The following is a 13,582-nucleotide window of genomic DNA, read 5'->3' on the forward strand; positions in this document are numbered from 1 at the left end:
TTGGATGTCATTTCCTATTGTATTGATGAGCAAACTATTGGCTGAGGTCTGTTCAGTTCTGAAAATAATGATACTGTTGGTTTAATGAGCTACAAATCTTTTTTATTTTAACTCCATTAAGATTCAGACCTCAGTTTCCAGTGCAATGAGTTGGTTCCACCAGAAACACAGAAGCGAATAAATCTCAGTACTATAAGCTGTGGACAATAGCAGAAATTGTATTGCCTCTATAGACCCATTCTTATCTCATCTGACTAAGCCATTTTCACAAATCTAGATGAGTATGATGAAATCAATTGCTGTTTTAATAAACTGGCATAATAGATGAAACATTTTATCATTTGTTTATCACACAAGCTGAAACTTGAACATAATGATTAAAGTATATGTTCTCTTCTACGTCCTCTGAGAAAGTAATTTTATCTTAAACCCAAAGTTCAGAATAGTTCGTGGCATACTGACTGGAGCAGCAAAAGTTCCGATTTTTACTAAGCAAAGTTTAACTGAGATGCTTTAGAATAGCAGTTCTCAACTGGGGTGATTCTGCCTGCCAGAAGATATCTGGCAATGTTTGGAGACATTTTTGGTTATCACAACTGGGGTTGTTAGTGGCACATAAAGGCCAGGGATACTGCTACATATCTTATAACGTACAGGGTAGCCCCCCTCGGCAAACAATTATCCCACCCAAAATGTGAATAGTGCTTGAGTTGAGAAACTGCTTTAAACCAGTGACCACTGACCAAAGTGAACTTTGGGAAGAAACTTTGAATGGTTTCCTAAAACTTTTGGTATACAAAAAACCTCATATGTTTACTGGCTATTGAGAAATAACATTCCAGAAATCAGGGGTTCCTAAATTCTGCCAAAATCCACAAACCATTCTTTTTGTGTGTGTGTGAGGAAGACCAGTTCTGAACTAACATCCATTGCCAACCCTCCTCTTTTTGCTGAGGAAGATTAGCGCTGAGCTAACATCTGGGCCCATCTTCCTCTACTTTATATGGGACACCACCATATCATGGCTTGATGAGTGGTGCGTAGGTCCACGCCCAGGATCTGAACCTGCAAACTCCGGGCTGCTGAAGCGGAGCGCGCGAACTTACCCACTATGCCACCAGGCTAGCCCCCACAAATCATTCTTTTGATATACCAATTTCTCACCAAAGCAGGCAATGTTCCCATCCAGTCCTATGTATTTTAGATCATATCTGGCAGCTTCATTTTCAATGGGCTCATTCTCTGATTTGTCATCCATAGCAAATATGTCCTTTTGTCGGAATTCTGCGTTGTCATCAAAGTTTATCTTGGCATCAAAACAGACAACTAAATAAAGGAAAAAAGGAACATACGTGAATCTCTTAAGGATCTATAAATTAAGTTCTCCAGGCTGGCAGGCACGGGAGAAAGAAAAGTAAGATATAATCATTTTTTCTCATGATACAGGCAGGAGAAGCTGTTATGACCTTCTTGACCTTAATTTAAACTTTAGGGCTACAAAGACAAATATGACATGGTCCCTGTTCTCAAAGGACTCACATGCCAATAAAGACCATAGTAATTTATATCTGTTGTTCTCTGTTCTATAAAATACCAAGTAAGTTGCCGTCACCCATTAAAAGCTACAGACCGCCACAGTTACATACAGCTTTGATTTGCCATTTTTATTACATTTCTTATTTTTAGTATTTAACCACTGATCATCACCTTTCCCTTAAGAGAGACTAGATGAAAATGCTTAATCCTGTTGTCCTCCTTTGTCGTTCTTCTGATGTTGCAAAGTGAAATTTTCATTTAATCAGTATCCTCACTAACATTTCTCAAAGATTCAGTGGAAAGAACACTGGGCCAGAATCAACAGGGTTTTTAATTATTTGATAATTAACTAACTCTGTAACCTCAATAAAAATAACCTACTTCCTCTGGGCCTCAGTTTTCTTATTTGGAACATGGAAACCACAATCCCTAGAGTGCTGGTATGCTTACTTTGAGATCTGCTAAAACAAGGACCATCATCCTGATGTGAGCAGGACCATCTTATGACACTAAGAGACCAAGACTGGTCAGTTACAATGGAAGGTTGCCAGGCATTATCAGCACTGCTGTGTGCACTCTCTGGTGCTGATAGAAATCTCCAACTCTCTTATTGGCCAGGAGCCCTGGACACAGTAAAACTCACTTGGTGATAGGGATGGACCACAGAGCACTTTCCTGTATTTACATTAGATCTTCTATATGTACAACCAGGGAGAGGCTGCAGTGGAGAGAGGTGGTATGCTGGTTTCTGAGATCTGCTCACTTTTATCATATCACTTAGGGTAGAAATTAGCTGTCTGTGATGACATTACATAATAATCTTCTATTACCTTACTTGGGATATTGATAGGCAGGGATTTTTGACCAAGAATTTAGAGATACTACCCATTCTCTTTCAACATTGCTTATAGGCACCTAACTCTTGAAAGGGAAACAACCACCCCAGCATATTTCACTCAAAACCAATGACCATAGTCTGTTAATCCCATCTGCTTCCTATGAAGAGAAAATATTGTTACATTAGAGCATTGTAGAGTTATAGACCCCCAAGGTAGAGAGTTTTTTCCAAGGGTCTCTTTCTACCACAATAATCAAGCACTTTGATACGAATCTGTGCAGAACTGGCATATTAACGTCTAAGAATACTCAGCATAAATGAAAGTCCAAACCACAAATTACTTAAAGAAACACTGACTGATGAGAGAGAATCTTATAAGCAAGTTAATGTCTGCCTGAATCCTTAGTCTTGCCACAAGACGTCCAACCACTTTACCCACACACACTGTGAATACGTGGAGCAAACGAGTAATTACTTTCCAGAATACTGAAATCTTAATGACGGAATCCTACAATTACCAAAGGAATTGGCCAGTGTTCTCTGCTTGCTACAATGGCATTTTCTTAGCAGTTAATGACCTGTATAATAATCAATAGGAAAGCAACTTCATTCTTGGCTTTCTGCTGGGTTTATAAAGACATTTTAATTAATTTATTAGTAATTTTAGCTCCTCCATTACTCATTGGCAAGACTACTTGTAACCGACACCTTCAAAACGAATGGGCAAAGGCTATCAAATTGACTTCCTAAGTGAAGAGTTTCAAATAAAGGAATTCTTGGTCAAGATCAATAAACTAGTAAATGAAAATAGGTCCAGGCTGATCTTTGACCCTTACAAAGACTACAGTTACAAGCTACTTGAGAGAGGGCATAATTAACAGATATGTATGCAAAACTCAGAAGGCAGTCCCAGCTAAATGCCTGCAAAGCTAGATTTTCAAAAGATGCTGTTTCCTGCGGTACGATGTATATGCCAAGGACAGAAATGAGTCCACTATTTAGTGACCACCTGGAGAAAGCTTTAGAGTTAAACCAGGGCTTGAAGGTGGTAACTGCAGGATAAAAGGTGTATCTATAGGTATACTTGTGGGATAAAAAGTGTATCTACAATGGCCCCTTGCTAATTTCTCTCCCTCTGTAGAGAAAACTAAATAACATAACTAGGTCCATTTATGTTATGTCCAAGTGCTTTGGGAAGTTAAAAACACTACATAAATAAGAAGTAAGTGAGAGGTCTTAGGAGTTAAGAAAGGTGATCCAAAACTGAATTGCCACCCTCAAAGCCTAAATCGCTTTTTTTGGGGGGGGGGGGGCGGGTTAAGCACTTTAAGGAGGTACGTGGGCTCTCTCAGACACATACTTGTTATACCTGCTTACTATTTTTAAAGTAGTCCCTAACATATAAAGGGCTTTCCTGCTTCACTATCTCAGTTTATAATGCTGTATCACCTGAAAGTTCTTCCTTGAACTTGACCACTTAATGTAGACTCTGGCATCAAAAATACCTGGTATGAATTACAACCTTGGCACTTCCTAGCCAGGTAGCCATAACCTCTCTTAAGCCTGGTGGCCTTGTCTATAAAATGGGGATCATAGTATTTTCTACTGCATGGTGTTGGTGGAAGGAGAGACTGTGCAAAGCGCTTGGCCTCCCAGACAGGTGGCGCTTGTTGGTTATTATCATTACCACTGCCATCCTCTACATGCACAGTGCTTCTTAGAGCTTCCACAGCAGCCCAGGCTGCAGGATTCTCCTCTCTTCCTCTCACTAAAAATGACCTGTACTTTGTCCCATTCCCTTATAATCTCAGACTTCTGTTTACAGTAAATCTAAACTAATGTATATTGGAGTTTACGTACATACAGATTATCTACAGTTTTCAATAAAACGCCATCTTCTGAACACATAAGAATTTTCCCACAGGAAGAATTTTAAAGGTTGGGATTTCAGGCTTTGTAATTAACAGAGCAGGAGAATTTTGCCTAAAGGATGAGGGGAAAGAGATGCCACTGGTGAATCTCAAATCACACCACATCTTTGCATAAAGCCAATGTGGCTAAAGATTGGTATAAAACAGCCCCAAATGAGAATTTAAGTCAGGAGGTGGCAAAGGACGGCCCTCAGGCCAGCTCACTGCCTGTTTCTATAAATATAGTTTTACTGGAATGCAGCCACATCCATTCATTGATATACTTCTATGGCTGCTGCCCCAAGACAACAGCAGAGATGAGTAGTTACAATAGAGACTACACGGCCCACAAACCCCACAATATTTTCTAATTGCCCCTTTACAGAAAAAGGCTGCCAATCGCTGCTGAGTCTCATTACATTTGTATCCTGCTTTAACAACTGATATAACAGCCACAGGTATATTTGTTATAACGAAGGAGAAACTTAGAAAAGTGCATCCTACTATCATGAAAACAAGAAATTATAACAGAATAAACAAAAACTTGCAGCCCGCACAAAAGGAACAGGTTAATCCCTGAATATTGATTGACTCTTATATGCTCATCTCCCCCAGTAAGACCCCACCAAGAACACTTCTAGAACTGGTGTGTTAAAAATGGATTGATGTCTATGTAAACAGCAGGGCAATAAAATAAACTTGCTTGCTCAAACTTTGGCTTTTTCATTTAATAAAACAACAAACTACGGTAAAATGTAATTTTGGAGGTGCTAAGCTTGGTTCAGACATTAAGATTTTCAATGTCACATTAACGAAACCTCAGTTCTATAGAAAATTCATCTTGAACAAAGGCCATTCTGTGTACAAAGTGAGTGAAAAAACACACCTTTTAATATTTATAAAACAATTTTCATCATCAAAAGCACATTGTTATATGCTTGATAGATCATACAAATGAATTTTCCTTGTGAAAAAATATCAAAGAAAGCTGCAGTACTTATATTCATAGAGTGTTTTTGTTTTGTTTAGTGGTGTGAGATTCTGTGAGCTGCTAATTCAACAACCTCCACGAAGAACATGACTGGCAGTTAGCGGCCTCTGACCCTACAGTTTTAACAGAAGAATGTGTCACCGAATTAAACAAAAGAAAAATACATTTCAGAGGGGAGACTCACACATAAAAGAAGCATAAAAACAGCAGGAAATAAAACTGTCATAATTAGTTTGAAAAATAATCTGTCTTCAAGCAATGTATTGCATTTGATTTGTGATAAATAACCATAATGCACCATTGAAACACGCCTTGCCAAGATGGCCTTTAAATGCTGATACTTGCAAATTAGTCCCACTTCCCACTAAATATTGATGTTCTAAGAGTTGTATACTTTTTAGAACTTTTCTTTAGTTGCTGTGAAAAGAGAAAATAGATACAAGGCGGGAGGAGGATTTAGGGGGAGGCAGAGAACTGAAAATGTTCTTGAAAATAGAGTCTTGTGTTTAAAGAGAGAAACACCCACCAACAACATGGGCACTTGCTAACACGAAGCAACAGGGTAGTTATTTAGGGAAATTAATCTGAAGCAAGAAAGTGCCAGTTAACTTTGGATCATCCAGCCTTAATTCTCATGGAATCTTGGCCAGAAAGTCACTGATTTAAATTGGGTTTCACTCCTTTTGCTCAGTGAATGGATTTGGGCTCCAACTGACAAAGACGTCTTAGAACAGGAATTCTTAATCTCGGGACTAATGACATGCTGGGCAAGATCATTCTCTGTTGTAGGGGGGCTGTGCTGTACATTATAGGACGTTTAGTGGCATCCTTGGTCTCTACCCATTGGAAGCAAGTAGCATTCTGCACCTCAAGTTGTAACAAACAAAAATGGACGTTAACTAGACTCATTGTGGTGATCGTTTCACAATAAATACATATATTGAATCATTATGTAGTATACCTGAAACTAATATAATATTATATACCAATTATATCTCAATTAAAAAATGTCTCTAGACATTGCCAAATGTCCATTTGGAAGACAAAATGTCCACCCTCCTCATTGAGAAATATTGTTTTAAAGACACTAAAGAAAGGAGTCTGTACACAGGCAGATCCAGCTGAAAGTGGGAAGAAACGAAATAGGACGTAAAATCTCATAGTGGCTTGCAAAATGAATGAATGAATGGATAGGTAGATAAAGAAAACCTTTCTTCTAATTTGGCCACAGGTTTAATGAATTAATTCTGGCACTGCAATTGGACAGGCAAAGAAAATAGTTAATTTGTCTTTGACTATTTAACACTACTTTCATTTCAACGTAAGTTAGGTCATTCTGGTAGACATGTTTTGACTCAGTGTCCCTTTTTCCATTGAGAAACTGCCTTTCTCCTATACCACGTGATTCTAGATCAATGACTGATCTAGGTCTGGACATGTGACCCAAGCAGGGCCACTCAGAATCATTTGAAAAGATTGCTATGGTTGCTGGAGGAGAGCGATGAGAACTGGGAGCCATCTTTGCTGACAGTTCTAGAGAGCCTGGCTGACAAAGAAGCTGAGTCAGAGGCAAGCAGGGCTGGAAGACCAGAGAATCTCTGATTCCCTTCATGCCTTAAACTTCCCTGTTAATGAGTAAAGTCAGTACCCGCTTCCCTGGGGGGCTTTTTAACAAAAACTAGGCTAGTATAGGTTTCTGTCACTAACAACCATTATAATCCTAACTAACAGTCACTAAACTACATTACAGTTAGCATCACCAAATCATATTCTTTGAATCAGACTATTAATCACATTGGAAAAAATATTTCTTGGACTGCACTTGTTTCTCCGTGCCAAAAATTCCCCACGGGTGACCCAGCAGCAAAAATGTTATCAAGGCCACTGCTCTTCATTCAAGCAGATATCATCTGTTGTGCAAATACAGGACCAATTACCTGGAATTTTTTTAAATGTTCCTCATCAAACAATGAAAGACTGAAAAAATTCTCTTACAAAGAGGCTCTGCAATAAATAAGTTTAAAGTAACAATGTTTGGTGTGATGCCAGCTCCTTAAACTTCTAAATTAAAAGAGTAATTATTAAATCAAAGTTTCAGTGTGAAAGGTTATATATTCTGCTATTACTGATCTAAATGGAAAAAATTTAAATATTCAGATTACAAATATTAAGATTATCAGTATTGCTAAGATACAAATGACTGCTTTTATGGCTCCTACACAAAGGATTGCTTTAGGGGATTGTGACAATGATGATCAATTTATACATTTGGTCATTAATCACCGTTTCCTAATTGGGTTTAATTTGACTACTGCTCATTAGAGTTATAAACCAACATACTCATTTAATTGTGATTATAATTCAATAGCTGAACTTTTATGGTACAATTAACAAATTAACAGCTAAAGATAATTTTGCTCTTAAAAATATTACATAAGGCTTACGTTTTAATGAACTGTATACATGGAAAGTATTTTACGATGATTCTTTCAGAAAAGCTCAAGAATTTTCCTTTCTCTTAATAATTAAAAAGAAAACTTCAGATTTCATGAGGTTTTACAAATACCCTCTAGGAAAACGTTCTCGTGCCCCTATTCTCTGCTGCCAGCCAGACCCCAGTCTGTGACTGACAACCTCCCCAAGGGTTGAATGAAAATAGTATTAGAGCCTGAGTTTCCTCATGCTCCATGGCTGAATTTCCACTTTTTTTTGAATACGAAATAACCTGGTTGCTTGTGCATACTAGCTTGAAAAGCAATATATGACCTATAAGAACTTATATTGAACTTCCCTCTCTTTCATTTCTTGGATTTAATTATCAGCCACTCAATGAAGCATGGATTTTGACTGGAGACTCAAACTGGATTCTCAAACTGGAGACTACTTCTAGAGCATTCTGATGGAAGCAAATTAATAGTTTAAGAGGGAAAAAGTAGAAAAGAAGGCACGTTACTCTCTCAGTCTGGCATATCAGAATTAACATACACACCGCATTGAGAGAGACACGAGTTCCAATCCCAGCTCTAGTAACTAGCTGCCCACGGGGGAGTCACATTAATTTTTCAATCCACTATAAAATGGGGATAACAACTCCTAATTTTGCAGAGTGGCTATACACCGTCGTCCCTCGGTATTCACAGGAGATTGGTTCCAGGACCCCCATGAATACCAAAATCCGCAGATGCTCAAGTTCCTTATATAAAATGGAGTAGTATTTGCAATATAACCTATGTACATCCTCCCATATACTTTAAATCATCTCTAGATTACTTATAATACCTAATACAACATAAGTGCTATGTAAATGTTATACTGTATTTTTTAGAGAATAACAAGAAAAAAAAAGTCTGTACATATTCAATACAGACACAACCATCATAGACCTTCTGATACCCAGCTGTGGATGCAAAACCCACAGATATGGAAGGCCAACTGTACGTAAAAGTTTATCACGGTGCCTGGAGTATGAGTTCAAAAAACAGTTATCTTCCCCTTCACTTCCTGTCTCTAGGAAGTATTGATGATTTTATAGCCAAAAAGAATTTTTTAAATATTTATGAATAAAGGTAGCTTGCTTATAAATGACCTACCACAGATTTTTAGCTGGTGGTCACTTGTGTAAACCATGAAATATATTATTTTCAATGGCTTCCTAAATATGAGCTCTTTGCCTGTCCTAATCTGAAATCTTAAAAAAAAAAAACAACAAAAAAGGAAAAAATAGACAAAAAGATGAAATCTAAACCTTTCCTGGACTACTCTTGTCCTATCTGAGAAGAGAAACCACATTTTATGAATGTCAGGGACTGGCTTATTTTGTGTCTGACACTGGATGCTTACACAAACACCAGTCACCTTACTTTGACAACCACCCCACAAGATAGTTATCATTTTTACCACTCTTTTGGATTAAAAAACAAAAACAAGAAACAAACCCCTGAGGCTTAGCCCAGGTCTGTGGCCAGAACACGGCAGATACAGAAATTGAACCCAGGCCTCTCTGTAAAACACTGTACCATCCACCCTGGTCTACAACTTGGTTGTATTTGCACATAATAGATCACTTCATTTACCAATCCAATGACAAATCCCCATTCATTGAGTTCCCACAACATGCTAGGCAGCATGCAAGACACTGGGGGTGAAACGTATTAAACAAACAAGGTTCAGGGAACTTACATTCTGGTATTACTATCCTATCCACCTGGTATCCCATCCCCCACCCCCAAACACACATTCATAAGCTTTTGCTATCGAATTAGTAAGAACTTACTGACTACTTGCTATATGCAAGACATAGTGCAATGGTGGTGGGTGCTGAGACATAAAACAGTTATTTATACTGTATAAGTACCTGATGGATAGGAACAACCTTCCCCACAAAAATGCCTTCTTCTCCCACTGGAAGTGGAAGCTGGTAACCAAGTAAAGTGAAAAAAGCTGGACAATGGGGCACTAGGGGCTTCACCAGGATGATGTAAATCCAGCAGCGGTCACAAGGTGAATTTATACAGATCTAGGTAAGCTAAAAAGCTTCAAGGAGTTCCGGTTCCATAAAAAGCACCCAAATGCAGTGGCTCCCATTGCCACCCAAATCTTCACCATAGTAGCAGCAGTAATGGGCCTCCAAAAACGAGAGAGTGCTTGTGGACGGATGTTTCTAAATAAAACAAGAAGTAGCTTCCTCTGAGGCTTGGCATTTGGCTACAAACTCAAGTGCTGAAATGTTCAACTGTATCACGGGAGCATTTGAAACTATGGCAGAAATTAAATTACTGAAAGAAATTAATGCAAAGCTGCTGCTACAGTCTTTTGTACAATTTATAGTTTGCATAAATAATTACATTCATTTGTTTTCTCTCTCTTTTTTTTTTACCTTGTCCTTCTGGAGTTTCACCAAAGGGATTCACTTCCACCTGAGTAGCATCAATTTTCAGGAAGAGATTATACAGCTTCTTAATTTGATCTGCAGCCTAAATGTGATCAAGTGAAATGAAATTACACCAAAGCAGTAAAAGAACATTTATTTTCCTGGATTAATGAAACCTTAAAAATAGCAAGTTACGTCTTTATTTTCAGTTAAGTTTTCCGAAGGGAAAAACAGAAAAGCATAATTATTTTAATTTCCACTGCTATTCATTAGAAGGAATTGCTCAACTTTTCTCTAGTCACTAGAAAAGGCCATTATCAATAAAACAAAATATTTTCAGTACAGCCTAAAAACGTTGTTAATCTTTTTGTAAACTGTCATGTCCCTATTAGCTGAGCTATGCCACAATATGAGCTATGATAATTAATACAAACAAGCTCCATTTAAGTAAAAGGTAAACATGATTTTGAGAGTTTATAATGACTAGGTTTTCCTTATTATGCTGGAATAAAACAGTTATTATATTCATCAATCCAAACCTATAATCTGTGAAACAATTACTGAGTGTCTAATAGAAATTGTTGCAAGACAGGAAGATGAAAGTTCTAAATAGTACAATTACTGAACAGGGCAGTTCAAATTGAAAACAGTTTGTCCCAAAGGCATAAACCACAAAGAGCAAGAATATCCAGTTTCCCTGATGTTATGCCCTGACTTCATTTTTCTCACTCTGCTTGACATCCACTCACTCATTCATTCTTTTCAATCAACATTTATTAACTGCCTATGTCACAGTATGCTGTCATCGTGTGAGCTGGGGCAAGGGGAAGGCATCATAAACAAGGCATGACACGATCCAGGACAGCTCACACCTACACTGAACACAACTTGTGACGCAACACAGCAAGAGTATGCAACCATGGCTGAATGGTGGGCTTAGTCTCATTCCGGCTCCCTCTTATTTCCTAGCCATGATTTTCCCTTTGCCACATTTTTGCTCAGTGTTCCAGCCCTGCATTATTTGCCCTCAGACCCATTGCCAGCTTTTCCCCATCTCTGCTCTGTATATCAGGGGAGCTGACACTTGTAGGCTCAGCTTCCAAGGCTCCTGGGCCAGCTGGCTTCCAGCTTGGCTCAGCCAATGGGAAGGAGCAGTGGGTGACAGGAGGAGGGAGGCAGGGAAAAGCCAGAGTATTTCTATCCCTCTCTTTCCGCCTTGGTTAGCGTCTCCTCCTCCAGCTCTGGCTCCCACCACAGAGGCTCACCCGGGTTCTAGCTGCTGTATCCCGAGGTCCAGTAACACCACTGCCTCATTTTGTCCCTCAAACATGCAGATGGCAACAGTATCCTGTCGCTGTTTAGTTCTAGATTGTCTCTCTCTCCACTGTGAAACTCCTCAGCTCTTGCAGCACCTATGTAACCAGTTCCCTAGAATAAAGTCCCACTGTGGTCAATACTGAGAGTGGTTTCCTTGTTCTAGTACTGGCTGAAGAACTCGTGGAGACGTAACTCGTGTTATCTTAATTTACTTTATGTATATTGGTAAACTTCCTTAAATCCTAATTTGAAACTCAGTGGACATAAACAAATATAGATAATGAGTAAGACTGAATATTTTTTAATATCAATTTTTTTTCTGGCTAGATAATACACGTACATGATACAAAGTTCCCAAGGTACACAAGGGTCTCCTCTGAACCTTCACTGTCTAGACTCCCCAGGCGCACAGCTCCCCAGTTTCCTCCTGCAGCCACCTTACTAAGTGGTGCTTCCTTGAGGGATAGTCTATGCACATGCGAGTCTACATATTCTTCATTCATCTTTTTTAAAAAAACAGACTTGGTTCTATACCCTACTTCTTTACTTAATAGATTTTGAGAGACCTTTCATTAGCAACACAAATACAACGATCTTATCCTTTTAAATGGATGCATAATATCTTATTGTATAGAATGCATCATAATTCATTTAACCTGTCTATTAAATAATGGCCATTTAGTTTCCAATAGTTCGATATTACTTAACTTGCTGCCTTACCTATCTCTGTATATATATCATACATGTGATTAAATATCTGTAGGATAAATTCCATGGAGTGGAGCAAAAAGAGGTCTGGGCATTTTAAATAATGAAAGATTCTGTTCAATTGTTTTTGGGAGAAGCTGTCCCTAATTTCCCCTCTCAGAAACCAGTATCACAGGGATTGTTTTTCTACTCACAACCATCAGCCATCTGGATCTTTACCAGGGTGTTAGGTGAAAATGGGTATCTCATCTATAGTTTTAATTTGAATCACTCTTATTATGAATGAGTTTGAGCATTATTCTATGAGCTTGAGACATTTGTATTTCCTTTTCTGTGAATTTTGCCCATTTTTCTGCTGAGATTTTGGTCTCATTAATTTATATGAGGTGTTTTAAAAAGGAATTTAGCTCTTTATCTCACGTAAATGGCAAACATTTTTCTCCTTTAACATTTATCTTTTGACCATGTCTTTTTGTTTGTTTGTTTTGTTCTTTAATAGGGCTGGTGAAAGAAATGAAAGAATGGAGGAGCACAGGAAGGAGAGGGTGGGTGAAGGAGAAGGAAGCCGCACTTATTTAGCAGCTCCTACATGCCTAGTGCTGTGCCGGGGGCCTCTGTATATATGATCTCATTTCATCCTGATGTCCATTCTAGGAGATGGGTATTCCCATTCTGCAGATAAGGGAACTGAGTCCAGAGAAGGACTTTGTTATTTTTGCCACGTGGAAATTTGATAACAATGTCACTCTTTTCTGTTATAGCTCCTGGCTTTGTGTCGGATTTTAAAAAGGCTGGTTCCACTCTGAGAGTGTTAAAACAATTCTCCCATTATTTTTTCAAGTACTCTTTACGATTTCCTTTATTTTGTGCAACTATGACATACAACTATCTACTGGGGCTTTGGGGAGAAAAAGGGGAAAAAAAGGGGGAGGACTGGCAACATATGTTAGCTCAGGGCTGGTTTTCCTCAGCAAAAAGAGGAGGATTGGCATGGATGTTAACTCAGGGCTGATCTTCCTCACAAAAAAAAGAAGAAGAAGAAGAAGAAAATTTTCTTTATTTAATGTTTACTTTTTCTTCTTTTATCCAAATGGAGTTTATTTGAGTTAAAGTGCAAAGCTGATAAATAACTCACTGTTGAACAAATTTTGTATTTTTAGAGGTTTTCTAGATCATCCATGTGAGCTTGCAATGTGAGCTGCATGAAGGAGGCATGCTGTCTATCCCAGACACCATGGCCTCACTATACTCACACAGCCTCTGCACAGAGTCAACATTCAATAAATATTGGTTGAATTCATGATTAATTTAATAATAAAGGAAGATTACATAACAGATATAACTCCTGGGTACATACATATATAAGATCTTATCCCAGTCACTTAAAATCTTCCTTTTTTTTTTGAATTGTG

General features: G+C 38.3%; 1 protein-coding gene across 1 annotated transcript in view; it reads right to left on the reverse strand.

Moving 5' to 3' along the window:
- Window positions 1-13,582, reverse strand: part of SUCLG2 (succinate-CoA ligase GDP-forming subunit beta) — a 252,121-nt gene that overhangs the window by 99,674 nt on the left and 138,865 nt on the right. The window contains exons 7-8 of the mRNA XM_058562640.1: window positions 10,152-10,248; window positions 1,165-1,326 (exon numbers count right to left, since the gene is read on the reverse strand). Of these exons, the coding sequence (XP_058418623.1) occupies window positions 1,165-1,326; window positions 10,152-10,248 (259 nt within the window). The remainder of the gene's footprint in view (window positions 1-1,164; window positions 1,327-10,151; window positions 10,249-13,582) is intronic.

The sequence above is a fragment of the Diceros bicornis genome, chromosome 2, assembly GCF_020826845.1.
Source record: "Diceros bicornis minor isolate mBicDic1 chromosome 2, mDicBic1.mat.cur, whole genome shotgun sequence".
NCBI classification, from domain to species: Eukaryota; Metazoa; Chordata; class Mammalia; order Perissodactyla; family Rhinocerotidae; genus Diceros; species Diceros bicornis.